At 39.5% G+C, this 27,088-nt stretch overlaps 1 protein-coding gene across 5 annotated transcripts in view; it reads left to right on the forward strand.

Moving 5' to 3' along the window:
• The window catches only part of cep41 (centrosomal protein 41), a 69,630-nt gene that overhangs the window by 27,102 nt on the left and 15,440 nt on the right, over positions 1-27,088 (forward strand). For all 5 annotated transcript variants that reach the window (XM_072241399.1, XM_072241397.1, XM_072241400.1 and 2 more), the window contains exons 3-8: positions 7,311-7,358; positions 12,637-12,698; positions 19,604-19,670; positions 20,405-20,564; positions 23,588-23,754; positions 26,291-26,358. In XM_072241399.1, coding sequence (XP_072097500.1) covers positions 7,311-7,358; positions 12,637-12,698; positions 19,604-19,670; positions 20,405-20,564; positions 23,588-23,754; positions 26,291-26,358 — 572 coding nt within the window. The remainder of the gene's footprint in view (positions 1-7,310; positions 7,359-12,636; positions 12,699-19,603; positions 19,671-20,404; positions 20,565-23,587; positions 23,755-26,290; positions 26,359-27,088) is intronic.

Genomic DNA, 27,088 nt, shown 5'->3' on the forward strand with positions numbered 1-27,088 from the left:
ATGGATCAGCCCATGATTGAATGGCAGAACAGACTCGATGGGTTGAATGGCCAACTTCTGCTCCTATTTCTTATGATCTTATGGAGATCTTTCTGCCAATCTCTTTCCGGGAGCACCTGAGGGTATACCTGAAGGTTCTTTGTTGTTCCTTTACAAAAGCAACATGCTTATTATGGGTACTATTCTTTATCAACTATTCCAAGTTCCTGAACCCTAGGAGCATTATCCCAACCCCTGCCTAGCACATGTCACATAAGAAGGTAGGAGCAAAAATAAGCCATCCCTCTAATTCCTGAAGCCTACTCCATTGTTAAATCTAACCGCTGACACTTGTCCCATTATTAATAAATAGAGATTTAACTCCTCTCTGCAGTTCCCCACATCTCAATTCCCTGATACAGGTGTCCCCCGCTTTTCGAACGTTCGCCTCATTGTTATGAAAGACCTAAATTAGTTCCCTGTTTTTGCTAATAGAAGGTGTTTTCACTGTTATGAAAAAAGGCAGCGCGCGCCCCGAGCAGCCACTCTCCCCCGGATTCAGAACTGCATTCTAGCCGGCATTGCTTAAATACGTGCCTGTGAGCAGCCGTTTGCAAGATGAGTTCTAAGGTGTCGGAAAAGCCTAAAAGAGCTCGTAAGTGTGTTACACTTAGCGTAAAACTAGACATAATTAAGCCTTTCGATCATGGTGAACGAAGTAAGGACAAAGTGAGTTTGGCTTGTGGATGTTGAAGAGGTTTTGGCATCCCATGACAAAGAGCTGATGCAATTAGAAGAGGAAAGGATAACAATTGAAACCGAATTCAGTAGCGAAAGATTCGTTAAAGATGGCGCTGGTAAGTGGCGACTTTGCGCGAGCTCTTCTGAACAAACTGCCCTCTCCACTATCCTATACCCGAGAAACCCTTCTAAACCTCCAATTTAGCAAGATAAAGATCAACAACACTCTGGTGAAGCTACTGACCGAGCTGGAGACCACCGTGCCAGAACTGCTTCTTAAACTCCGGACCACACCTGGACCCGACCAACGAGGCGCACCACGTTCCCGGAGACCTGGCGACTGCTACCGTGCCGGAGCGCTTGGAGACACGGCCCATTCCGACCAGCATCTTTCCGGAGCAGATGACCACACAGAAGTGACGGCAGAGACCTCATGGTGCCCCAGACGCTTCCCCGGAGCGACCACTGTAAAGCCCCGTTGGTGGCCATCCACAGTTGCCGGAAGTGTGGCCTCCGCCGCCGACCTTGGAAATTGAGCCCGAGGCTCGACTGGAGCGGAGGCCTCCGCAACTGTGACTCAGCTTAAGGACTTGTTTCAGCCAGGAGCCCGGCCATCTGAGATTAAGTCCCGGCTTCAGAGCCCGACCCAATCGACAGCCCGGGTCCCGGGCCCCCGGCAGCTGGAAGTGGCAGCGGAGCCTCCCCCATCACTCGGCCCGACCCGGAGTGCAAGAGGACTCGACCGGCCAATCGATTCCTGCGGGACGCGTCCATCAACATCAAAGAGCTAACAACAACACACTGCATCGATGGAGACCTGGAAAGATGCACTACTTACTGAGGAAGTGTGGGAAAAGAGCTGGGCTGCTGGTCAGGTTGAAGCTGAGGGGCTTCAGGGTCCCTATGCCCACCATCCTACTAGCTAATGTGCAAGCTATAGAGAACAAGGTGGATGATCTTAAAGGGAGACTCAGCTACTGCAGGGAGATGCAGAACTGCTGTGTATTCTGTTTCACCGAGACCTGGCTCTTCCCTGCCAGCCCTGACTGTGCCATCCGACCGGAGGGATTTTCGATCCATCAGATGGACTGCACGGCGTCTTCAGACAAGTAGGCAGTGTCTGCCTACTGATCAACACTGGGTGGTGCTCAGACACAGTGGCACTGACAAGCTCCTGCAGCCCGGACCTGGAACACCTGTCGGTGAAGTGTCGTCCCTACTATCTGCCACGGGAATTCATCTCAGTCATACTGACAGCGGTCTACATTCCCCCCACAGGCGGACGTGGAGTGTGCTCTGAACATACTGTATGTCAACATCAGTGAACTTGAGACCAGGTATCCGTAGGCTTTGCTCATTACAGCCGGGGACTTTAACCAAGCCAACCTCAGAAAGGCACTGCCAAAGTTATACCAACATGTCTCCTGCCCCACTAGAGGCCCGAATATACTTGACCACTGCTACACAGCAGTCAAGGATGCCTACCGTTCCGTCCCATGACCTCACTTCAGAAAATCGGGCCATCAGGCCGTACTCCTCCTCCTGGCTTACAAACAGAAACTGAAGCGGGAGGTCACGGTGTCAAAAGTAGTGTTGCGTTGGACGGAGGAAACGGATGAGGTCCTCCATGACTGCTTTGAATCGGTGGACTGGTTAGTATTCAAGGACTCGGCAGCTAACCTCGATGAGTATACCTCAGCTGTCATGGACTTTATTTGGAAATGCACGGAGAACTGTGTGTCTCGCAAGACGATCCGGGTATTCCCTAACCGGAAACCTTGGATGAATTATGAGGTCAAGTCCCTTTTAAAGGCTAGAGCTGCGGCTTTTAGGTCCAGGGATACCAGTCACTACACGGAATCCAGGCATGAACTCCGGAAAGCCATTAAGGGCGCCAAGAGGCAATATCGAGCCAAGTTGGAAGCCCAGGCTAACCAAAAGGATACCAGTAGACTATGGCAGGGTCTAAATGAGATCACTGAGCGCAAAGAAAAGGCTGAGAATATTAATAACTGTGGCGCTTCTCTTCCTGACGAACTTAACGTATTCTATGCAAGATTCGAACAGAAGAGGAGCGTCCCGCTCCCTCCGGATGAACCGGACCTGGTGGCATCGAGATTCATCGTCACCGAGGAGGACATTAGAAGGGCATTCCTGAAGATAAATCCAAGGAAGGCGACGGGCCCAGATGGTGTCCCAGGACTAGTTCTCCGGTCCTGTGCAAGTGAGCTAGCTGGAGTGTTTGCTGACATCTTCAACTCCTTGCTTCAGTCTAAGATTCCCTCATGTTTTAAGAAGGCAACGATAATCCCATTGCCGAAGAAGAGCAAGGTGGCATGCCTGAATGACTATCGACCTGTGGATCTGACATCAATTGCTATGAAGTGCTTCGAGAGATTGGTTTTGGCACACATCAACCACAGCCTACCGGTCAACCTCGACGCTTTGCAATTCGCCTACCGGAGCAACAGGTCAACGGCAGATGCCATCTCTCTGGCCCTACATTCCTCCTTAGAACACCTGGAGAATAAAGACACATACATAAGGCTCCTTTTCATTGACTACAGCTCTGCCTTTAATACCATCATTCCAAATAAACTGGTTCCTAAGCTCCGGAACCTGGGCCTTAGCATTCAGATCTGCAGCTGGATCTTCAACTTCCTCACAGACAGGACCCAGGCTGTAAAAATAGGGGACAAGCTCTCCTCTACAATCACTCTGAGCACCGGTGCCCCACAAGGCTGTGTACTCAGCCCCCTGCTGTACTCACTGTACACCCATGACTGCGTAGCCAAGTTTCCATCAAACTCAATATATAAGTTTACTGATGACACAACAATTGTAGGCCGTATCTCAGGTAATGATGAGTTTGAGTACAGAGAGGAAATTAAGAACCTGGTGGCATGGTGCAAAGACAATAACCTATCCCTCAACGTCAGCAAGATGAAGGAATTGGTTGTTGACTTCAGAAGGAGTAGCGGACCACACGACTCAATTTACATCGGTGGTACGCAAGTTGAACAGGTCAAAAGCTTTAAGTTCCTCGGGGTCAATATCACAAATGACCTGACTTGGTCCAACCAAGCAGAGTTCAATGCCAAGAAGGCCCACCAGCATCTTTACTTCCTGAGAAAACTAAAGAAATTTGGCGTGTCCCCGAAAACCCTCACTAATTTTTATAGATGCATCGTAGAAAGCATCACAACCTAGTATGGAAGTTGTCCTGTCCAAGACCGAAAGAAGCTGCAGAAGATTGTGAACACGGCGCAGCACATCACACAAACCAATCTTCCATCCTTGGACTTTACACCACACGCTGTCGGAACAGTGCTGCCAGGATAATCAAAGGATACGACCCACCCAGCCAACACACTTTTCGTCCCTCTTCCCTCCGGGAGAAGGTTCAGGAGCTTGAAGACTTGTACAGCCAGATCTGGGAACGGCTTCTTTCCAACTGTGATAAGACTGCTGAATGGATCCTGACCCGGACTGGACCGTACCCTCCAAATATCCGGACCTGCCTCTCGGTTTTTTTGCACTACCTTACTTCCCATTTTTCTATTTTCTATTTATGATTTATAATTTAAATTTTTAATTTTAATAATTTTAACCATTTTTAATATCTTTAATATTTAATATTTGTAATCCAGGGTGCGTGAAGCACAGAATCAAATATCGCTGTGATGATTGTACATTCTAGTACCAATTGTTTGGCGACAATAAAGTATAAAGTATAAAGCGAAATCGTCCAGGAACTGAACGTGAAGCAACTAAGTGAGATTTTCGCTGCAATGATAAAGTATGACTTTAATTTTGAAAGGGTACGTCAGTTTAGGGCATATTTGCAGGATGGTTTGAGTGCTTACAAAGAACTGTATGATCTAAAAATGCGCGAGGCTCAGCAGTCAAGCAAGCCTTCCACATCAGCCACAGCAGACGACGAACCTCGACCTTCGACATCGAGGCGGGCAGTCATAGGAGAAGATGACCTGCCTACCCTACTGAAAACAGAAGACGATGAGATGACACCTCAGTGTCCCACCACCCCAACCCCCAGGCCGCAGACACATACCGATTTGCAGAGAATGCAGCGGTAGCTGGGAGGTACCCAGCACATCTTTAAGAAAAAAACCGAAATAAACATGCTAATTAATTAGGTGCCGCCTGGCATGTAAGTGTCGGCCCAGATCAGAGGTGATTGCCGATTGCGTCGCCTCTGATCTGGGCCGACAATTACGTGCCGGGCGCACCTAATTAATTAGCATGTTTAATTCAGCTTTTTCTTAAAGATGTGCTGTGTGCCTCCTGGCTACCGCTGTACCCCTGCATTCTTCACGGATCGGTATCGGTCGGCAGCCCGGAGGGTGGGGGCCACTGCACCACCCAAACTCCGACGACTCAGCCTAACACACCATCATCAGTGTGCTCGGCAAGCTGTCTTCCCGATTCCAGTAAGTGATACTACACTGTCCATACATTATTTCTACTTTATATAGGCTGTGTATTTTTATGTGTTATTTGGTATGATTTGGCAGCTTCATAGCTTAAAGGTTACTGGAGAGAGTGTTTCTGCCGAGAGCGCTTCCACGAGGTTTTCGCTACAGAGAACAGTGCCAGCAATGATTGTGGAAAAGTATTTCTACTTTATATAGGCTGTGTATTTATCATATCATTCCTGCTTTTACTATATGTTACTGTTATTTTAGGTTTTATGTGTTATTTGGCATGATTTGGTAGGTTATTTTTGGGTCTGCGAACGCTCACAAAATTTTCCCATATAAATAAATGGTAATTGCTTCTTCGCTTTACGACATTCCGGCTTACGAACCGTTTCATAGGAATGCTCTACCTTTGGATGGCGGGGGAAACCTGTATTTCAGAAATGTATCTAACACCCTCTTAAATACCTGCACAACCCTCTGGGGCAGAGATTGCTGCCCATTGCAAGAAGAAATTTAAACAACAGCTCCTTCCTTTGTGAATTTAACCTCTTCAGGACTTCCTCACTGGTGGAAACATCCCAACACCTATTCTGTCATGCCCTACAGGATCTTGTATGCCTCACATTCTTCTAAAGAATGACTACAGGTATAACCTTTTTTTTTAACCCTCATCCTAGGAATTATCCTAGTGGATCTTTTCTGGACTGCCAGCAAATGTGGTTGTGTCTTTTATAAGGTGACCAAAACTGTATATGGTACTCCAGGTAGAGCGTCACCAACATCCTATACAACTATAACAATATTTCACTTTTTAATCTCCGTTCAGCCTGAAATAAAGGCCACTGTTATTTGGCTTCTGAACCTGCTGCCATACTTGGATCTTAACTATTATTTACGCATGATAAGATTTAGATCCTTCTACACCATACTCATTTATTCCTCTTTGATTCCTCTCACTGAAGTGCATGACTTCACACTTTCCCACATTAAACTCCATTTACCAAATTTTAGCTCACCCTATATGAATCTCCTGCAGAGTACAAATGTCCTCTTGGCAGCGTTCCCTCTTACTTTTTTGTATAATTGGCAAACTTGGATAATTTTTACGCTAACTCCTCCAAGTCATTCATATTGATGGTAAATAATTGGGGATTGCAAGTTGATCTTTGAGGTACTTTAGCTAGAAAAACGTTTCTTATAATAGTTCGGCTACAAAAAAGATCACACCTACTGTGTTACATTGTGATAGATGTGAGAACTTGGAATGCATCCATAGGAGATTCCATGCTTAAAAGATAGTGTAATTATCAGGACACAGGGAAATACAACAATCTTCTGAGTACCTCACATAAATGCTACAGACCAATCAGTCTACGCACATAAGGGGTTGTTCTCTTTATCCTTTACACCAAAACTATCTAACACAAAAAGTGCTGGAGGAAATCGACAGGTCATGCAGCATCTATGGAGAGGAATAAACAGTTGATATTTTGGGCCAGGGCCCTGTTCCTGATGAAAAGTCTCTGCCCAAAACATCGACTGTGGATCAAAGTGAGTAACGGGAATGCAAATAAAGTTGCTATTAGGGTTTACAGAATTTGACTGTAAAGTGAGTTCTTCTCAACACAAACAGCAGCCATTTTATGCAAGAAGATTCCCCATTATTTTATTGAATGGTGGAGCAGAATCAGAGTTGTAAGTTCTGTTACGTTAGTAAGCTCAAGTTTCCTCCTTTGGATTGAGTGGGCTACATCTACAACAAATCTGAACCATAAGCCAGGTTTGGTTCCTGAGGTTAGTTGCATTCTTTCTAAGTACATATTTTGATGGTAGTGTTAAATAAGTTATTAACTATCAAGAACTTTCTCTTAAACAACTAATAGGGCTCAACTAGAACTTTGAAAAGAGGCAGAGTTTTACAAAGAAATAAAATATTGCACTTATACCTTTGCTGTGAAACCTTTCATTTTGCACTTTTTTGCTGCCGAGCAATTCACCAGCAAATTGTTATTTGACTTTTACTGTTAAATTCTCAAATGTTGTGATTTGGTATTTATACTTGATCTATGTGAATAATATTTTGATGTGGGTGACTCTAAAGTATAATCATCTCAACATATGATTTATTTAACTTCTCTAATTTTGTAGGACACAGCCTTTCAAAGTACATGGAGAAAATTGAAGAGTTAAGAAGAAGTAAGTGATGGTTTTCACTCCTCCCTCAAAATGCTCTTTGTAGGTATGAAATAGTTAAAGTATAAAATATTAAATGACCAATATGATATAGTGAGAATGTGGAAGTTGTTACCAAAGGGAGTAGTTAAAGTGAAAGATATGGTTGCATTTGGGGTGGAGGGGGAAGGGGGAGCACGGGACTGACCAAGCATGTGAGAAGGAAACATGATAAACCTAGATGTGGAAAATGAAAATGAGGTTGCATTGGAGCAAAAATGGTTTGGACTGAGTGACTTGTTTGGTTGCAATGTGTCCTATTTAATATACGGACACTTGCATTCTTATCCATAGTAAGTTGCTCCTAGTATGCAGGTAAGTGGTAGAATCTGGAGGAGGTTTATAGGAATGTGGAGGATGGAAAAATGGAACTAATCTTAAAATGGCTATTGGGTTATTTTGATGCATGCAGAAACTAGTGTTATGTAGGAAAGTTAAGAAATAAAAACCATCAGAGACATTGCTCCTGTTCTGCAACTTTATCTTGCCCATCCAATTATATCAGAGAATATTTCAAAACCATTCACTTCAAGCTTCTGATATTAATTGTTTTGAACATGTGCTTGACTAGGTTGCCAATAGCCCTGTATTACTTACCATCTGTTTAAAAAGAAATTGGCTGCCTTACAACATCGGATGATGTGTTTCCCTCATAATTCTCATGACCTAATACCTGATTGGCCGGCTGGTGGCGGAGTGGCATCAGCGCCAGACTTCGGAGCGAAGGCTCCCGAGTTCAAATCCAGCCAGCTCCCTTGCACGCTTTCCATCCGTGATGGGTTGAGCGTCGAGCCAGCAACTCAGCCTCATAAAAATAAGAAAGCCTGCTTAAAAAAAAAAACGCCATCACAATGACGTCCCAATGACTCCACTCGGAGTTAAGGGCTTTCTTCTTCTTCAATACCTGATTACAAAGATGCAATCCCAGACTGACTTGAACTGATTCATCCAAGAGACAGTATTTGTGCTAGAGTAAGCCAACTGGTACTCTTAAGTTTCCTTGTGAGCTGCTGGCCTGTTGTTGCCCTGTGAGGTAATATAAATCTCTTTCAGCAGTCTTCCCAACTGGACGTCTGGCACTTCTACCTACAGCAGCTTTGATATTGGGTACAGAGCCAACCCCTAGTTGCTAGATGTGAAGTACTACCATTTAATTATTACAGATGATTTGCAGGAGAGAGGAGAAAAGGAGTGAGGAGGATGCCGGGGAATGAGGAAAGAAATAGGAATGGAAGTGAAATGCAGTGAAGAGAGAGAGGAGGGGAAGAGGGAGGAATGAGCTGGGAGGAGAAATGGTAGCAATAAAAGGTATAACAGCCTGTTTAAAATAAACAAAACTAGAGTTACTAGAAATTGAATGTCCAAATAGAAGACAATGTAAGTAATCAGCACATCAGGAAGCACTGATCGAGAAAAGAAGATTTAATGTTTCAAGTCAACATTCTTTCATCAGAACTAGGAAAAGTGAAAGCAGGCAGAAAATAGATACAAGTTGAAGAAATTCCAAAGGTGCACCAGAAGAACTACCAAGACAGTCAGAAAAAGCGAAGAGGGTTGAAAAAGGTACTGTTCCATGGAGTTCACAATAATAAAGAAGGAGACAGGTGTAACATAGACCTATACAGGATCCCATTTACCAAACTTTTGAATTTTGAGGGGATTTAAGAGTTAATGAGGTCACAGATTGGGCAGGCCTTCGTTCAAGGAGGAAGCCAAGGAGCATTCAAGAAACACTACAAACTAATGAATTAGGTATCTTCCTTATCATGTTAAAATGTACAGTGGCTTTACAAAATATGGACATGAATATAACCACATTAAAATGCAATGGGGAAAAGGAAATTATATGACATTCTAAACATCATTTTTCACTTTGTATGATGTATCAAATGAATTGCTATCTAGGCCCTAGTAATGCTATATTGAGTGAGAGTTACTACCTGTCTATGCTACTGGTGTTTAGGACAGCATGAAAGTCCTCCAACTCTGTCTTTGGTCATCTTCTCTATTGTGCTCCAAGTGTGGTTCAGGATCCCTTCATCGTGCTTTTCACCACCGTCAGTTATGCAAATTTCAGGTGGAGACTCAGAAATAGAATCACACAGAGATGTAGATTCCTCATTATTGTTTCCATAACAATTTTTTTCTGACCAGTTCGTTAGACCTGAGTTGAACCTCCATACCTGGAGGGCTGGTGGACCACTCTTAGTCTGGCCTCTACCCTTTGCCCTGTTGGCATGGGTGACCCTACCAAGGCCAAGCACAAGGCCCTGGCTCCAGCCAACATAGCTCTCTGGGTCATTCAGGCACACAAGCCTCCAAATTGTATGACAAGGTCGTGGCCCTCTTGGAAGATATTGAGTGATAGAGGACACGTATGCATGTGTAGGATGCCTAATGCTGTTACTCATTCATTAACTGTGTAACGTAGCTGTTTACAAATTGAAAATTCCCATTTAAAATTTTCAGAAAGCCATTTCTTTCTGAGTAGGCTTGATACACTGTGGCAGCACCATATCTGTCAAAATGAGTATCAATTCTGATTTCTAGGAGTTTTAAGTAACTTTTTTGTTTAACTTCCCGTGGAATGCCCAGGTGCTTTACAAAAGGTAATTTATTACGAGTTGTAAACTTGTGCAAGTAGTTTCCTTTCATGAAAGGAATTGAAGATGGATTGTGAAAATTTGCAAGATTTTCTCATGGATAAGTGATATAGCCTGCTTTGTTAGTTCAGGTAATTGCATTGGTCAGCACAGTACTTCACTGTGTCGAAGGTAACCGGAGTGTTTCATGAATAGATTTAAATAAATGGCCCTTTAGTTGTACAAGATAAAGGCATTGCATATAAAAGGGTGTGTATAAACTTAGAATGTCATTTTGAGTGGATGAGTACAATTTCAGCAAATGTAGGAAGTCCCAAAACTGATGCTGGTGTAAATAAAACCGTTGAATTTGGTGTTTATTAGCAGAGTAAAGGTAGAAAGTTATTTTTAATATAAGATTGATCTGAAAATAAAAAACAAAATATGTCAGCAAACAGCCAAGAGGGATCACAAAATGACAAGAAGCAAGCCCAAGGTAAGAGAAATCTTAGCTGCTTCAGTTTTCATTAATTTAAGTGGTTAGACAATGCTTAATTTTAAAGGTGTGATAATACACTCAGGTGAACTAAAGTGAAATGTGATCAGTGAAATTTATTTTAATTTGTATGAAGGTGAGATTTGTAAAGACAATTGTTTAGACCGTGAAGCCCTAAATTAAGCAGAATTCAATGTGTAAACCGACACAAGAATTGGATGAAGTTCTACGTGGATCCATTTTTGGGATAGGTTATTTAAAGTATTTCATGGCTTGGTATAAATAAGGCAAGAATAGACTGTGGTATATTCAAAGGAATCTTTTTAGGCATCCATTAGTCTTGTGAGACTATGGATCTGCGCCTGGAAAGTCTTCTCTCTCCAGGGCGCAGGCCTGGGCAAGGTTGTATGGAAGACCAGCAGTTGCTCATGCTGCAAGTCTCCCCTCTCCACGACACCAATGTTGTCCAAGGGAAGGGCATTAGGACCCATACAGCTTGGCACCAGTGTCGTCGCAGGGCAATGTGTGATTAAGTGCCTCGCTGAAGGACACAACACATGTTGCCTCGGCTGGGGCTCGAACTCCCGACCTTCAGGTCGCTAGTCCAATGCCTTAACCACTTGGCCACGTGCCCATGAATCTATTGAAACAAAAAATGAACAAATCAGGGCTGATCCATAGTTACAGGAAGGATGTGGAGGGTGAGGATTTAGAGAAGGTACAGATGAGGTTTACTAGGACAGATTGGAGAGGATTAGCTATAAGGAAAATCTGGACAAACTTGAATTGCCTTCTTTCACGTGATGGGAGCTGACAAGCAACCTGTTAGAAATATATAGAATTATGTGATGAATAGATGTGGTAGATAATCAAAGTCCTTTTCCTAAGGTGAAAATGTCAGATACTAGATGGTATAGGGTTAAGGTGAGAGAGGGAAAGTTTTAAAGGAAGTTCGAGAGACATCTGCTTTTATTTTGTAAATTCTGAGTCTGAGGTGCCTGGAATGCATTGACAGGGGAGGTAGTAGAAGGAGATATAATAGCAATGTTCAAGAGGTATTTAGGTATGGAAGCTGCAAAGCATTGAACTACACACCCTACAGAGTATAGTAAAAGCCACTGAGATTATCTCTGGGGTCGCCCTCCCTTCTATTTGTGACATTTATTGGGAGCGTTGAATGCAAGCAGCCCAAGGTATTGTTGAAGGTCCCCACCATCCATCCCACGATCTCTTCAACGTTCTACCATCAGGAAGGAGGTGTAAGAGCATCAGGACTAGGATTGCTAAATTGGATAACAGCTTCTAACCGCTAGACTCTGAGACTAATGGTACCCTGCCACCACTAAGGTCTCATCACTAGGTTAGTGAGGTTTACTATTTACCTGTGCTGCACACTTCACATGCACTTTGAATTATATTTTGTTAACTTAGTTGTAGTAATATTTTGTGTTATGTTCTGAGTGTGATGTATGTATTTTGGGTGCACTCTGGTTATTTCATTTTGTTGTATATATGTATGTACAGTCCAAAGACAATAAACTTCAACGTGAACTAGCATGGAATCGAGAGAGGTGGATCATGTGCAGATTGATGCAATTAGTTAGATTAGCATCATGGTCAGCACAGACATAATGGGTGAAAGGACCTTTTCCTATGCTGTACAGACTGATGTTTTATGAGTCTCGTCTGTTAAATGGTTCAATATTTTCTAAACCCAATTGTGAGGAAGAATTATGTTTTCTATAAGTATCTTGGAAGTTTTCAGAATTATCTCTTTATTTTACAGCATTTGTTTGCTATGTGTTCCCAAGGTTTGTACTCAATTGAGAGGTTGGCAGTAAATATATTTAAAAGGGTCATTGAGGTTTATGGATCTCAAAGCTGACAGATGATTAGAAGTGGATTGAAAACATTGATATGTCTAATTACTAGAAATGTAATTGATAAAGCATTTTGTCTCAGTTAAAACAAATTTTTAGGAATTGACCAGGATGCTGAGAGATTTGCCAGCAGCATGACATCTGGATTGTAGATGCCATCTGGTACATTTTAAACACTGTGGTGCATACAAAATGACTTTGGAAGTATAATCTGTATACATTTTGTAATGTAATTGTCTTAAATTCTCATACTTGAACTATTTTATTTCCTTTATCTTCAATAGATTATAGATATAAAAGAGATGAATTATTCAAAAGATTGAAAGTCACCACATTTGCCCAGTTGGTAAGTGTTTTTTTTTGTAAGTCATGAGCCAGTAGGCCATTTATATAATCCAATACCTAGAGAATTGGGTCTCAAATTGTTTTTACCAGATGTCCTTAATTGTAATTGAAATATATCATTATTTTTTCTAAAGTCACAACCGTATTTTTGTAAAACGTGTAATTCTGTTAGTTTAAAATCCCAGCCTGAAATTTATTGAAGATGAATAAATGAAGGGGATAGAGTTTCTAAACTGAATGCGGCATTTACTAAAACCCTAAACATGTTTCTTTTAGATAGGATACAGATTTTGTGCTGTTTCCTTAGAAATGGCAGTTGTGATTGAAGGATGAATATTCCTCAGACATTCATCTCAGATCTGAGGTAAACACTACAAAGTGGGGAATACTTTGCAGTTGTAATCTAATCTAATTTTTGCAGTTGTAATCCAAGGAAATCAATGAACAAGTTGAGTTTAATTTTTGATTTATGGTATCTGAATTCCAAATGAAATGTGTGTTATAATGCAAAGTGTGGTGTGAAAACCTGTTTCTTTTTCAATCTTTTTTTATTGAGTTTCAAATTGATGAGTATAACAATGATACAAAGAGATCGGGATTACATTAATAACAGTTAACGTACACAGAAGCAGATTCCGAGTAACATATTTAGTTTAAACCTCCCAATCTCTTAATAACTGAATATGAAAAAGATTCAAAAAAGAAGTTTTTACCCCCTACACTAAAAACAAAACAAAACAAAGACTGGGCTGCCATATTTCATCGGTTAAGATTATTATTTGTCATTAACTCCACTCCTCTATACACAAACAAAAAAGTTATTAAAAAGGATTCGGACAAGCTCAGCTTACATCATATGAAAATGTTGAATAAATGGCCTCCCAAGTTTCTTCAAATTTAACTGAACGATCAGTGGTACCACTCTTAATTTTTTCTAAATTTGAACATGTTATAGTTTGGGAAAACCATTGAAATGTAGTTGGGGATTAGAATCTTTCCATTTAAATAAAATGGATCTTCTGGCTATTAATGTAACAAATGCAATCAAACGACAAGCTGAAGGGGATAAATGACTAAAGTCTATTATTGGTAGTCCAAATATTGCACTAATAGGATGAGGTTGTAAATCAATACGCAAAACTACCGAAATAATATCAAAAATGTCTTTCCAATATTTTTACAAAAGAGGGCAAGACCAGAACATATGTGTCAAGGAAGCTACCTCAGAATTACATCTGTCACAGACAGGATTTATATGACCATAAAAACGAGCTAACTTATCCTTAGAAATACGGGCCCTATGAACCACCTTAAATTGTATCAAAGCGTGTCTAGCACACATTGAAGGAGTGTTAACTAGTTGGAGTATATTCTCCCATTTCTCTATGGGTAAAGATACCTGAAGTTCTCTTTCCCATTCATTCTTAATTTTATCAGACATACCTAAACGTATTTTTGTAATTAAATCATAAACAATTCATATTAAACTCTTCTGATAGGAGTTTAAACCTAAAATATTTTCTGTAATTTCAGTTTCATGTGATATTGGAAAAGTAAGTAAAATAACTTTCGAAAAGTTTCTAATCTGTAAATATCTGAAAAAAATGTGATCTAGGCAAATTATATTTATTAGACAACTGTTCAAAGGACATGAGACAATTATCCATGAATAAATCACAAAAACATATTATTCCCTTCGTTTTCCATATAAGAAAAGCTTGATCAGTTCTGGATGGTTGGAAGAAAAAATTGGATATAATAGGACTTGATAGGATAAATTTATTCAATCCAAAAAATGTACAAAATTGAAACCATATTTGTATTGTATGTTTAATTATTGGATTAATTGTTTGTTTATTCAGTTTAGTAAGTGCAAAGGGAAATGAAGCCCCTAAAATAGAAGCCAATGAGAACCCCTGTACAGACTCAAACTCAAGGTTCACCCATCCTAGACATTGAATTTCATCGAAATCTTGTGTCGAGAACATTAGATATCGAGTATTAATTGCCCAATAATAGATTCTAAAGTTCGGCAATGCCAAACCGCCATCCTTTTTTGATTTCTGTAAATATTTCTTACTTAAACTAGGATTTTTATTCCGCCATATATATGAAGAAATTTTAGAATCAATAATATCAAAAAAGGATTTAGAGATGAAGATTGGTACCGCCTGAAATAGATACAGAAATTTAGGTAAAATAATCACACAAACCAATCTTCTGTCCTTGGACTCACTTTACACCGCACGCTGTTGGAGCAGTGCTGCCAGGATAGTCAAGGACACGACCCACCCAGCCGACACACTTTTCGTCCCTCTTCCCTCCAGGAGAAGGCTCAGGAGCTTGAAGACCCGTATGGCCAGATTTGGGAACAGCTTCTTTCCAACTGTGATAAGACTGCTGAATGGATCCTGACCCGGATCTGGGCCGTACCCTCCAAATATCCGGACCTGCCTCTCGGTTTTTTTTGCACTACCTTACTTTCCCTTTTCTATTTATGATTTATAATTTAAATTTTTAATATTTACTATCAATTTGTACTCTGGGGAGCACGAAGTGCGGAATCAAATATCGCTGTGATGATTGTACACTCTAGTATCAATTGTTTGGCGACAATAAAGTAAAGATCTTAATAGCATTGATTCGACCAATCAATGATAGGGACAATGGGGACCATTTAGTAAACAGGTGTTTAACATGATCAGTTAAGGGTAAAAAGTTAACTTTAAATAGATCCTTATGCTTCTTAGTAATTTTAACATCCAAATAAGTAAAATATTTAGTAACCAGTCTAAATGGTGATTGTCTATAGATTGGAACTTGCATATTTAATGGAAAAAGCTCATTCTTATTAAGATTAAATTTATAACCCGAAAAACTACCAAACTAAGCAAGTAGTAATATTACTGCAGGGATGGATTTCTCTGGATTAGAGATATATAGTAACAGGTCATCTGCGTATAATGATACCTTATGCATCCCATTCCCACAAATAATAGTCATAGTCATACTTTATTGATCCCGAGGGAAATTGGGTTTCGTTACAGTTGCACCAACCAAGAATATAGTATAAATATAGCAATAATTAAATAATAATATGTAATGCCAAATCTATTGGGTGAATCACGAAGAGCGATTGCTAAGGGCTCCAAGGCAATATCCAATAGTAAAAGGCTTAAAGGACAGCCCTGTTTAGTACCTCAAAAAAGCCTAAAAAAGGAAGATCTCTGATTATTAGTAAGTACAGAAGCCAAAGGTGTATGATATATCAATTTAATCCAAGATATGAATTTTGGGCTAAAATTGAATTTCTCAAGGATGTTTAATAAATATTCCCATTCAACTCTATCAAACGCCTCCTCGGCGTCAAGCGAAATAACACTTTCTGGAGTTTTAGATGAAAAAATATATACTATGTTCATCAACCTCCTAAAATTAAAACATGAATAACGATTTTAATAAATCCTGTCTGGTCGTCAGAGACAATTTGTGGCAATACATTTTCCAATCTAATTACTAATATTTTGGAAAAAAATTTGGAGTCCACATTTAACAAGGATATAGGTCTATATGATGCACATTCAGTGGGGTCTTTATCTTTTTTAGGAATTAAAGAAATAGATGTTTCATAAAAAGATAGTGGTAATTTACCTACAAATAAGGCATCCTTAAAAATTCTACATAACCAGGGAGAAAGTAGACTTGAAAAAGATTTTTTAAATTCTACCGTATACCCATCCAGGCCGAGTGCTTTACCAGAATTCATCGACAAAATTGCTTACTTTATTTCTTCTTCCGTAATGGGTGCATCTAATGTTAAACATTCATTAAGTGGTAATTTCAGAATATTCCATTTTCTTAAAAATTCATGCATTATGGTAGAATCATCAGGAAATTCTAATTCGTCTAAAAAGGAATAGAATTCTTGAAAAGATTTATTGTTTTCTTCGTGGTCAACCATCAAAGTACCATCCCGTTTACGAACTTTAATAATCTGACATTTAGCTGAAGCAGCTTTCATTTGGTTGGCCAGTAACTTACCTGATTTATCACCATGTATACAAAATCGACTCTTAGTTTTTAGTAATTGATTTTCAATTGCAGATGTTAATAACAAACTACGTTGCATCTAAAGTTCAACTCTCTTTTTGTAAAGCTTCAAATTAGGAGCAGCAGTATTTTTTTTTATCAATTTCTTTAATCCTATCAACCAATGTACGTATTTCATTATTAATTCGTTTCTTCAATCCAGCAGAATATGAAATAATTTGCCCACGGATATATGCTTTAAAAGTGTCCCATAATATCCCACTGGAAATTTCTTACGTAAAATTAGTTGAGAAGAAAAAAGCAATTTGTTCTTTAATAAAGTTAACAAAATTTAAGTCCTGAAGCAGAGTAGAATTGAACTGCCATTGTCTAGCACTGAAAGTTACATCAGTTAATTTGATTGATAGTTTTGGGGTGCATGATCAGAGATGGCAATTGCATTGTGCTCACAAGCAGTAACAGACGAAACTAATCAAGAGTCAATAAAAAAGTAATCAATTCTAGAGTAATTATGATATACATGAGAAAAGAATAAGAACTCTTTATTATTAGGATGTAAAAACCTCCAAACTTCTAAAATTCCGGAATCAACTAAAAAGGAATTAATAAAAATAGCAGATTTTTTTGGAAGTACCTGACTGGGTGCAGACCTGTCCATCGAGGGATTCCAGCAACAATTAAAATCTCCGCCCATCATCGATGTATATTTATTTAAATTAGGAAGAGATGCAAATAAGTGCTTAAAAGAATTCGGGATCATCAGTATTTGGTGCATAGATATTAACCATAACAACTTTTTGGTTATAAAGTAAACCAGTAATTAACAGAAATCTACCATTCGGGTCTGAAATTGTTTCATAGTGAGCAAATGAAATCGAGGAGTCTATAAAAATAGAGACTCCTTTCATCTTAGCCTGTGAATTGGAATGAATTTTTTTTACCTTTCCAAAACCTAAAAAAAAGCACTGATTATCCTCCTTCCTTACATGAGTTTCCTGGGCAAAGATAATCTGAGCATTCAATCTATGAAAAACTTGAAAAATCTTCTTCCGTTTAATCGGATGATTCAAACCGTTCATGTTCCATGAAATAAAGTTAATAATATTATTCATTGTACTTGTATAGACCATATGGTATGTAAAGGGCTAACCTTACTGCATAGGAAACTCATGAATCAGGAAGAGGGAGAAGGTTTAAAGAGGAACCGGAAGTCACGACAATTCAGACATATGTGTAGTTTCAGATCAGCTCAGATGGAAAAAACTAAACTAAAAATAGCCCCACCCCCACCCACAAAAGCCCAAAACCTGGCCAATAGACAGCCAGAAGGCTATCTAGACACTTCCCTACCCCCATCTTTCTTGAAGGCAAGTCTCCAAAATTGAAAAGAATGCAAAACACCACCCACAGTCAAAACATTGACAGAAAAATGCCATAAAAAACACCAAACAAATGTTAAAAAAACAGCCATTTGCAAAACATTTTGAAAGGCAAAATTTTGGAAAGTGAAACAATACAATCTTATTAATATTTCAAGAAAAAAATCAATCACCAAATCAGATTTTTAAATTATTTTCTAAAACAATTGAAAATAATAAAATAATAAAGGGAGGGGAAAAAAAGGAACTTTAACATAAAAGCATGATAAATATCCATACTCCAAAACAAAGTATGAGTATTATCAAACCAAGGGCAAAAATTCTTCAAACTTTAAGAGTCCAAATCTATGAACTCGTTATTAACTTATAAATCAAATGAATACAGACATGAAGAAACAGTAAGTTTATTTGACAGCTGAGATCGAATGTTGATCCTCAAGGAATTGATGAGCTTCACCACGGATTTAAACCACTTACGTGATTTATCAGGCAGAACAACCCTTAAGTGAGCTGGAAATAGCAGAGCTGGTTGGAACTTTCTTTGATAGAGCTCAGACATCACCGGTTTAAAAAGCGATCTTTCTTGCATAACATCAGGACTGTAATCTTTGACCAAATGAAACTTGAGGTCTCCGTGTTCAATAACCCCTTTCCGACAGGCAATTCGAATTAAATGCTCCTTGCTATGCATATAGTGGAATCAGAGTATAACAGGTTGAGGTTTCAGTTCTTTGGGGGGTTTTGCTCTTAGAGCCTGGTGAGCATGATCAAGTATAGGGGAAGTAGAAAAAACTTCAGAACCAAACACGTCCATTAAAAATTGAGAAAAAAATTTAGTAAGGTCACCATTCTCAACGTCTTCACGGAGTCTTATTATTCGCAAATTCTGTCTACGACTGCAATTTTCCAGGTCGATGATCTTAACTTTATTCTGTTCCAGTGTTTGAGTGGTTGAAGTTAATTTATTTTCCAACAAAATCTAGCTTGTGGTCTCTCTGTCTGCCAGCTTCATCAAGTTCGGAAATTTGCCGCTATTGTTTTTCACTTTCTCGCTTAAATGCTTCTAGTCTCCTTTAACAATTTATCATCCAGGAGCTTCGACATAGCCTCCAAAGTGAGTTGCGACTTAGGCTGTTGAGAGTCACCTTCTTTCCTTCCATTTCCATTACCGGCTTCCTTGCCTTCGGCTAGTGGCTTTTTCCCTCTGGTATTCATTGCCAGCTATTAAAAAAACGAAGTTCAAGCATAGAAAAGTGTTATAAACACTTTAATATAAATAGTAAAAGGATGGTGAAAAGATTGAAATTATGAACGAAGCAAAGCCAAAATGCAGCTTACTCCATCTAGTGCCCCAAGAGAATCCTGAAAATCTGTTTCATCAGCTGTAGTTAGGAAGTTGAGGGGATTCTGTGTCTTTAATACTTATTCTTCAGGTAGTTTAGTACAATATCTTAATTTACTTTTGTAATTAACATAGGTGCTACAAGTGGCTTCTGTGAATGAGCAGGATAATGGGGTGTTTGAAGATCTACAACAGGAGGAAGGTTTGTACCAATCATCAAATGATTATAGAAATATCCACACTTAAAGAATTTGTTAAAGTTTTAGCAATGACCCTGCAGTGTTTATAACTGGAGAGTGCAGGATAATGGATGAGAAATAATTACCAAATAGAAATCTCTTATGAAACGCGAACATTCAAACCTAGATAACAAGAGCATGAGTAGACCATTTAACCTTTTGTCTCCCTAATGCACCCCTCCCACTTTCCAAGCATTCATCATTTGCAAAATAATTTCTTTTTATTTCTGGTACTAAGTTATATTGTACTGCATTTGACACGCGTTTGCTCACTCATCCAACTCGTCTACATGATATGGAGGCATTTTTTCTTCCTCCTCACAGATCAGACTCTTGCCAGCCTTGTTTTATCTGTAGAATGAAATTGCTAAACTTAGTTCACTTTTTGTTATATATAGTGGGGACACAGCACTGATCCCTGTGGAACCTCACCAATCATTGCTTGCCACTTAGAAGAAGACCCTTTTGTTCCTACTGTTTCCAGGATGTCAAATGATTTTTTTTCTGTCTGTTCCAATATATTACCCAGTGGAGTGTGTTTTAAATTTGCATTGTAATCTCTTTATTTTGAGACCTCAATCCGAAGCTTTCTTGTTCAAAATTCAAATACACCACCTCGATTGTTTCTCCACTATTTATTCTACATATTCTAATCTCCACTACTTACTGCTTTTAAATTTAGTGTTATTCCCTTCAGATTTGAATTCTGTTGTCTCTGCGAGTGAGCCTGAGCTGAGTGCAATAAAGAGATATGATGATCAAAGTCCAGTGGAAAATCCACAGAAATCTCCAATAGAATTATTAAGTAATGATGGGTCAGGTGAAAAACCACTAACGGCTCGTTCCACCCTCCAAAGGTAAGAGTTCCTCTACTGACAAACAATCATGATTATATTTCTTTCTTTGTCATGTAGCGTCAGTCACACAACTTTTTTTTTACAAAAGGAACAAACTTAAGCAAGTAAACAATGTTTAATTACTTTAAAATAAAAACAGTATAATGCTGGGTTTAAATACCAGGACTATTCATATCTGAAAGGAGCAAAACCCTTGTCATTTCAGTAAGTGATTGGATTATGGTCAGTCTTACATGAAGCACAACATTGTGATTATAGTTCAGTTGTAACTAACATTATGCATTTCCTTCAAATATTTCACTTAGTTTAAAACTGATGCTAAGTAATTACTCAGAAATACCAAAAATATGTGTAAACGTGCCTTCATTTTATATTTTACAACTTTTTTTTAAATGTGTGCATTAGTTACAACTTGTGACCAAATGAGCAAACAGACAGATTTCATGATATTTTACTCAGATTCTGGGCTTGTTTGGTATAAAATAAAACTGTTTTAACCCTTCATTCAAGTTGAAGGGCAGATATAAAGAAAATGGACATTCAGTTACTTACCAAAATTTAAAAGGCTCACCTCAAAGTTACTGACTTTTACAATGCCAGAGGCCAGGGTACCTACTCTTAGCTCATTCAACTGCTTAGTTTTCATCTGTGAATTTAGGCTAAGAACAACCAAAATCTACTTGACTGTGTACTGAAGCTGATCTTGTCATTTCTCAATAAACACAAAAGTCCTGACCCATTCAGTTCCCCTCCACCACTACCCTCCTCCATCTGGCAGAACTGGTCCTCAAACCCAACAATTTCTCCTTCAACTCTTCTTACTTCCTCAAGACTCAAGGGGTAGCCATGGGCACCCATATGGGCCCCAAATATGCCTGCCTTTTCATTGGTACATCGAACAGTCCATGTTCCAAGCCTTCATGGGTAATGCCTCCCAATTATTCCTCTGCTACATTAACAACTACATTGATGCTACTTCATGCACTTGTGCTGAGTTCGTCAAGTTCATCTACTTTACCTCCAATTTCCACCCAGCCCTTAAATTCACTTGGTCCATTTCTGACATATCTCTCTCCTTTCTCAATCTCTCTGTCTCCATCTCTGGAAACAAAATGTCTACCGACATCATGTGTAAACCTACTGATCCTCGTGGCAATCATGACTATCCTCTTGTCACCCTGTCTCCTGTAAAAATGCTATTTCCTTTTCTCAATTCCTTCGTCTCTGCCGCATCTGTTCCCAGAATGAGGCTTTTCTTTCCAGGACATCAGTGATGTCCCTTCCTCAACCATTGATGTAATCCCTCACCTGCATCTCCATTTTCTGGACATCCATTCTCACCTCACTTTTCCATCGCATTAACAGGGATAGCATTCCTCTTGTCCTCACTTACTACCCCGTGGGCCACATGTCATTCTCTGCAACCTCTGCCATTTTCAATGGGATTCTATCACCAAACATATCTTTACCTCTCCTCCTCCCGCCACTCTCTGCTTTCCACAGGGATCACTCCCTCCGTGATTCCCTTGTCTATTCATCCATCTCCACCAATATGAGGGCTCATATCCCTGCAAGTAAAAAAAATGATACACCTGCCCATTTACCTCTTCCCTTAAGTCCATTCAGGGCCCCAAACAGTCCTTCCAGGTGACGCAACACTTTACCTGCAAATCTGTTGGAGTTGTCCATTGTATCTAGTGCTTCTGAATGCAGACTCCTCTACATTGGTGAAACACGACATAAATTGGGGGACTGCTTTGTTGAGTATCTGTGCCATCCACCAAAAGCAGAATTTCCCAGTGGCCAACCGTTTTAATTTCTATCCCCATTCGCATTCTAACATGTTGGCTTATGGCTTGTTTTCAGTCAAGATAGCTTCCAACCTAATGGAATCGATTGATTTTTTTTTGTTTATCCTTCTCCTTCCCTCTTCTATTCTCCACTCTGACCTCTTACCTCTTCTCACCTTCCCATCACCTCCCCTGGTGCCTGCCCTTCTCTTTCTCCCATAGTCCACTCTCCTCTCCTATAAAGTTACTTCTTCTCTACCCCTTTACCTTTCCCACCCATCCGGCTTCACCTATCACCTTCTAGTTAGTCTTCCATTTCCTCGGCCCACCTTTTTGTTGTGGTGTTTTTTCTCCTTCCTTTCCAGTCCGACTGAAGGGTCTTGGCCCAAAATGTTGACTGTTTATGCCTTTCCATAGATGATGCCTGACCTGCTGAGTTCCTCCAGCATTTTGTATGTGTTGTTCTGGATTTCTAGCATCTGCAGTATCTATTCTGTTTATAAACACAAAAGCAGACTTTTTGAGCAAGAGTCCAATGGGGATCAATAATGTAACATTTTTAGTTTGGTGTTTGTGTTTAGGAATGAAAAATATACCCCATCTCATGTAATTGGACTTTTTTTTTTTGCTCCTAAAGGGTACTATGTAGGCATGGAATCAGTCTGAGACATTAGATCTAACTGCCTGTCTCCTCAACCTCCTACATAAGTCTAGTGAAGCTCAAGATCATTGTCTTATCTCCTGACTTTGAGCTTCAACATCAAGTTCAGTATTTTTGGATTAATAATAATTCCAGAATTCTGATTTCAAATATCTAATATCCATCTGCCAATTCTAAATATTATTCTGTATTTGCAGCTCTTCGAGCTTTTGTTTCCTCTTAACATCCTACTTCATCTGCACTGCCCCATCTATTTGTCACTTCTGTCCCTTGCACCGTCGCAGTCCTGCCCTTGACCCTTTTTATGGCATTCTAAAGCTTTCTTTATTTCTAATTATGGTGAAAACTTGATGATGTCCAATGTTTAATACTCTTTTCACAAATGTTTCCTGATCCGAATATTTGAAGCATTTTGTTTTCTTTAAGTTTCTGCCAACTTGTTAGAATATCCTTTTCCACCTTTAAATTATATTTTAAAAAGTTTGTGCTTGATTCTTAACTATTAGAATTTGCTTTTAACTATTAGAATCTGGTAGTTTATGGTTCCATAATTTTTGTATTTTTCTTATAAGTGTTATAAGTGGTGTTGGGGAAATTGACCTGGAGAAGAAACAGAAAGAGTTCCATTCTAAGCCTTCTGAATGTCCTGAAAAAACAGATGGACCTTATCCGGACTGCCCTTATCTGTTGTTGGATGTGCGAGACCGGGACGCCTATGAGCAATGTCATATTATTGGAGGTAATGCATAAAGATGTTAGTACAGTTGTCATTTGCTGATTATATGGGTGAAATTTTAATCATTATTTTCAGGTCAATAAAGGTCATTGTAGTTAATGCATAAAAACAATGATACGTTAGCCTGTTGTAGTAGGTAAAGTGTGGAGTATAAATCCCTGTTCTCATTAAACAAGTGAGTTTCCCTCCATCCCACTTATGGAATCTGCTTTTTTTTTCATCCGTTCCTTTTTTTGGTCAGAGTAACATGGTCATAATCAAAGAGTGCTAAGCACAGAAATAGGCCCTTTGGCCCTTCATGTCAATCTTATTCTGCCTAGTACCACTGATCTGCACCCGGACCATAGCCCTCCCATTCATGTACTAATGTACTTAATGCTTTAGAATTTTCTCACAACTCCCTATAGCATGAAATAAAGACCGGGACTCAAGCTTGTACTTCCAATACAGAGCTTTGTCTACCTGCAGTATATTTCAGGAATTAGAGTTTGAAGATTTTGCTTTACATTTTGGTTGCATCCTGTAGACTTGATTTAAAATAGTGTGAGTCTTGCCAGCATTTTCACCTAAATTCCCAACACGTAAAGCATCTAATTTACAGAGCCTTGAGAAGGTATTCATCCCCCACAAATATTTTCATATTCTACTATTTTATTTTCTAAATTTATGTTCAAGTAGGATTTTTTGAACTAATCTACAAAATATGTGCATCATGACAAATCAGAAGAAAAATTCCAGAACTATTTATTAAAGCTTAAAAACAAAAACTGTGAGGCTGAAAAAAATATTCCTCCCTTTTGTAACTACTGTGCTAACTTTCCTCAGGTGCAATATTGTATATTAGCTTACCAATTCACTCAATCTGTTGATGTAGAAAATTGGAGGGTCTGTTTTCAATTAATTCATAAGAATAAATACCCCTCTCTCTGTAAGGTCGAACAGTATGGTATATTTTCAACAGACCAAGCCAGAATGACGACAAAAGAGCTTTCAAGGCAAATCAAGGAAATGGTAATAGAGAAGTACAAATCTGGGGAAGGGAACAAGACCATCTCAAAGGCACTGAACATGCCTCAGAATTCAGTGCAGTCCATCATGGAAAAAAATATGAATCCACAGCCGCACTGCCTAGTTCAAGCCGCCACTCTAAACTTAGTCGCAGGAGAAGAATGGCACTTATAAGAGAAGCTATTGTGACACCAACGGTCACTCTGAGCTGCAGAAGTCAGTGGCTGCAACTGGAGATGAAATTCATGACTCCAAAATCTCTTAAGACCTTGCACAAAAAAGTGTTCATAGAAGAGTGGCAATGAAAAATCTTTGGCTAAAATAAAACATACCTTTCCCCATAAAGTCTTTGCAAAGCATCACTTAGAAGATGCTATAAAGATGTAGAAGAAGGTCTCGTGGTTGGATGAGACTAAAGTGCAATTTTTTGGCCTCAACACTGAGCAGTACTTGTAGTGTAAATATAGTACTGTGATCAGCCAGGTAACACCATCCTTACTGTAAAGTATGGTGGAGGTCACTTCGTGCTATGGGGATGCTTTGTTGCAGCAGGGACTGGAAATCTGGTCAGGATTGATGGGAAGATGAATGCTGCTAAATACAGAGGGCTCCTGGATATAAACCCACTAGCTGCTGTCAGAAGGCTAAAACTGGGGAGGAAGTTCATCTTTTAGCAGGACAATGACCCAAAGTACACCGCTAAATCAGCGTCGGAGTAGCTTCAAATGAAGAAAATCGATGTCCTTGCATGGTGCAAAGTCCTGACCTTAACCCAATCGAATATCTCTAACAGGACCTCAGGATTGCTGTCCACAGTTGCTCCCCAACTAACCTGGCACAGCTTGAGCAATTTTGCAAGGAGGAATGAGCAAATCTTGCTCCATCACATTGTGCAAAAAATAGAGACTTATGTAAAAATGAACCACTGGAGGTGGTTCAACTAAATACTGAACAAAGGGAGCAAATACTTCAGAGCTGTTGATATTTCAGCTTTTGAGTTTTTAGTGTTTTATGTTTTACAATTTTCTCTGTGTTTTGGACTGTACTGTGAAAAAAGAAGCATGCGGTTCGCAAATTAAAATTCTCAGTTAAATTCATCAAAATCGCTGGTTGTAATATATTTATGTGAACAAAGGGTTGGGGCTGAATACTTTTACAAGGCACTGTAATTTCATAGCTTTTTTTTACAAACTCCAGAAGCAGCTGACCTGAAGATTTTTGACTGTAACAATTGGGAGGATATGAAATATCTCCATGCTAGGATTCAGTTCTTTGGTACCTGGAGCTTATAGTGAATACTGCGCCACTTCCACGACTAAATTTTTCATGATGTCAATCAACATTGTTAAATAATCTTGAAATTTGTTTTTCATTTGAATTGTGTTTTAACCAATTGAGAAAATGATGCATAGATGTGACATAACATTTTGTTGTATTATGTTAGAATCCAAAGGGTTTGCTACAAGTTGCTGCTACGAAGTAGGATAGTTATTGCTTAGCCCATATAAACTGTTTTTTCCCTTTCGTGCAGCCTACAGTTATCCTATAGCAATGTTATCTCGAACTATGAATCCTTATACAAAGGAGGTTCTGGAATATGTATCCTTTTTAAAAATTTTTGACCTCTTTGCAAAATCAGACTTCCAGTTTTATTATCACTTTGTTTTTGAACATCTAATTTAATTGATTTATAAATTGTTTGATTGCTGTTCTTCTACGTTTAGGGCTTGGTCTTCAACTAATTTAGTAATTTCTTGCAGTTTTAGCTAGCAGGATCCTAAAAGAGACATATTTGCAAATTATTAGTTGATAATTGATTAGTTAATTGGCAGCAGCCAGCAATAAGTTGGGGTCAAGTAGAGCGGTCATTGTTCAAACGCTCAGCGTTACAGCGGTGAGCTGAGGCTTTGGCTCAAGAGACTTCAGTATGCAGAGGCTAAGATGAGGTTTTGGTTAAGTTATCTTCCTTTATTAATGCATAGGTAGAGCAATGGGAACCCAGAGCTCGTCTTGAATGATGTGGGAAGTCGGGGCAGTTTCCACTGTCCCTGATGACGACGCCTGTGAGAAGTGCAACCAGCTGCAGCACCTTACTGTATTAGAGGACTGAAGCTTGAGTGGATGACCTACAGTCATTTGGGAGACTGAGAGGTTGGTAGACATGACTTGCAGGAAGGCAGTCACACCAAGGTGCAGGAGGCAGGTGATTATCAGGAGTGGGAAAGGGAATTGGCAGTCATTGCAGAGTACCCATGTGGCTGTTCCCCTCACTAACAAGTATACCAATTTGGATACTTTGGGGGGCAGGGGAGAAATGACCTACCTGGGG

This window comes from Mobula birostris, chromosome 23, assembly GCF_030028105.1.
Source record: "Mobula birostris isolate sMobBir1 chromosome 23, sMobBir1.hap1, whole genome shotgun sequence".
NCBI classification, from domain to species: Eukaryota; Metazoa; Chordata; class Chondrichthyes; order Myliobatiformes; family Myliobatidae; genus Mobula; species Mobula birostris.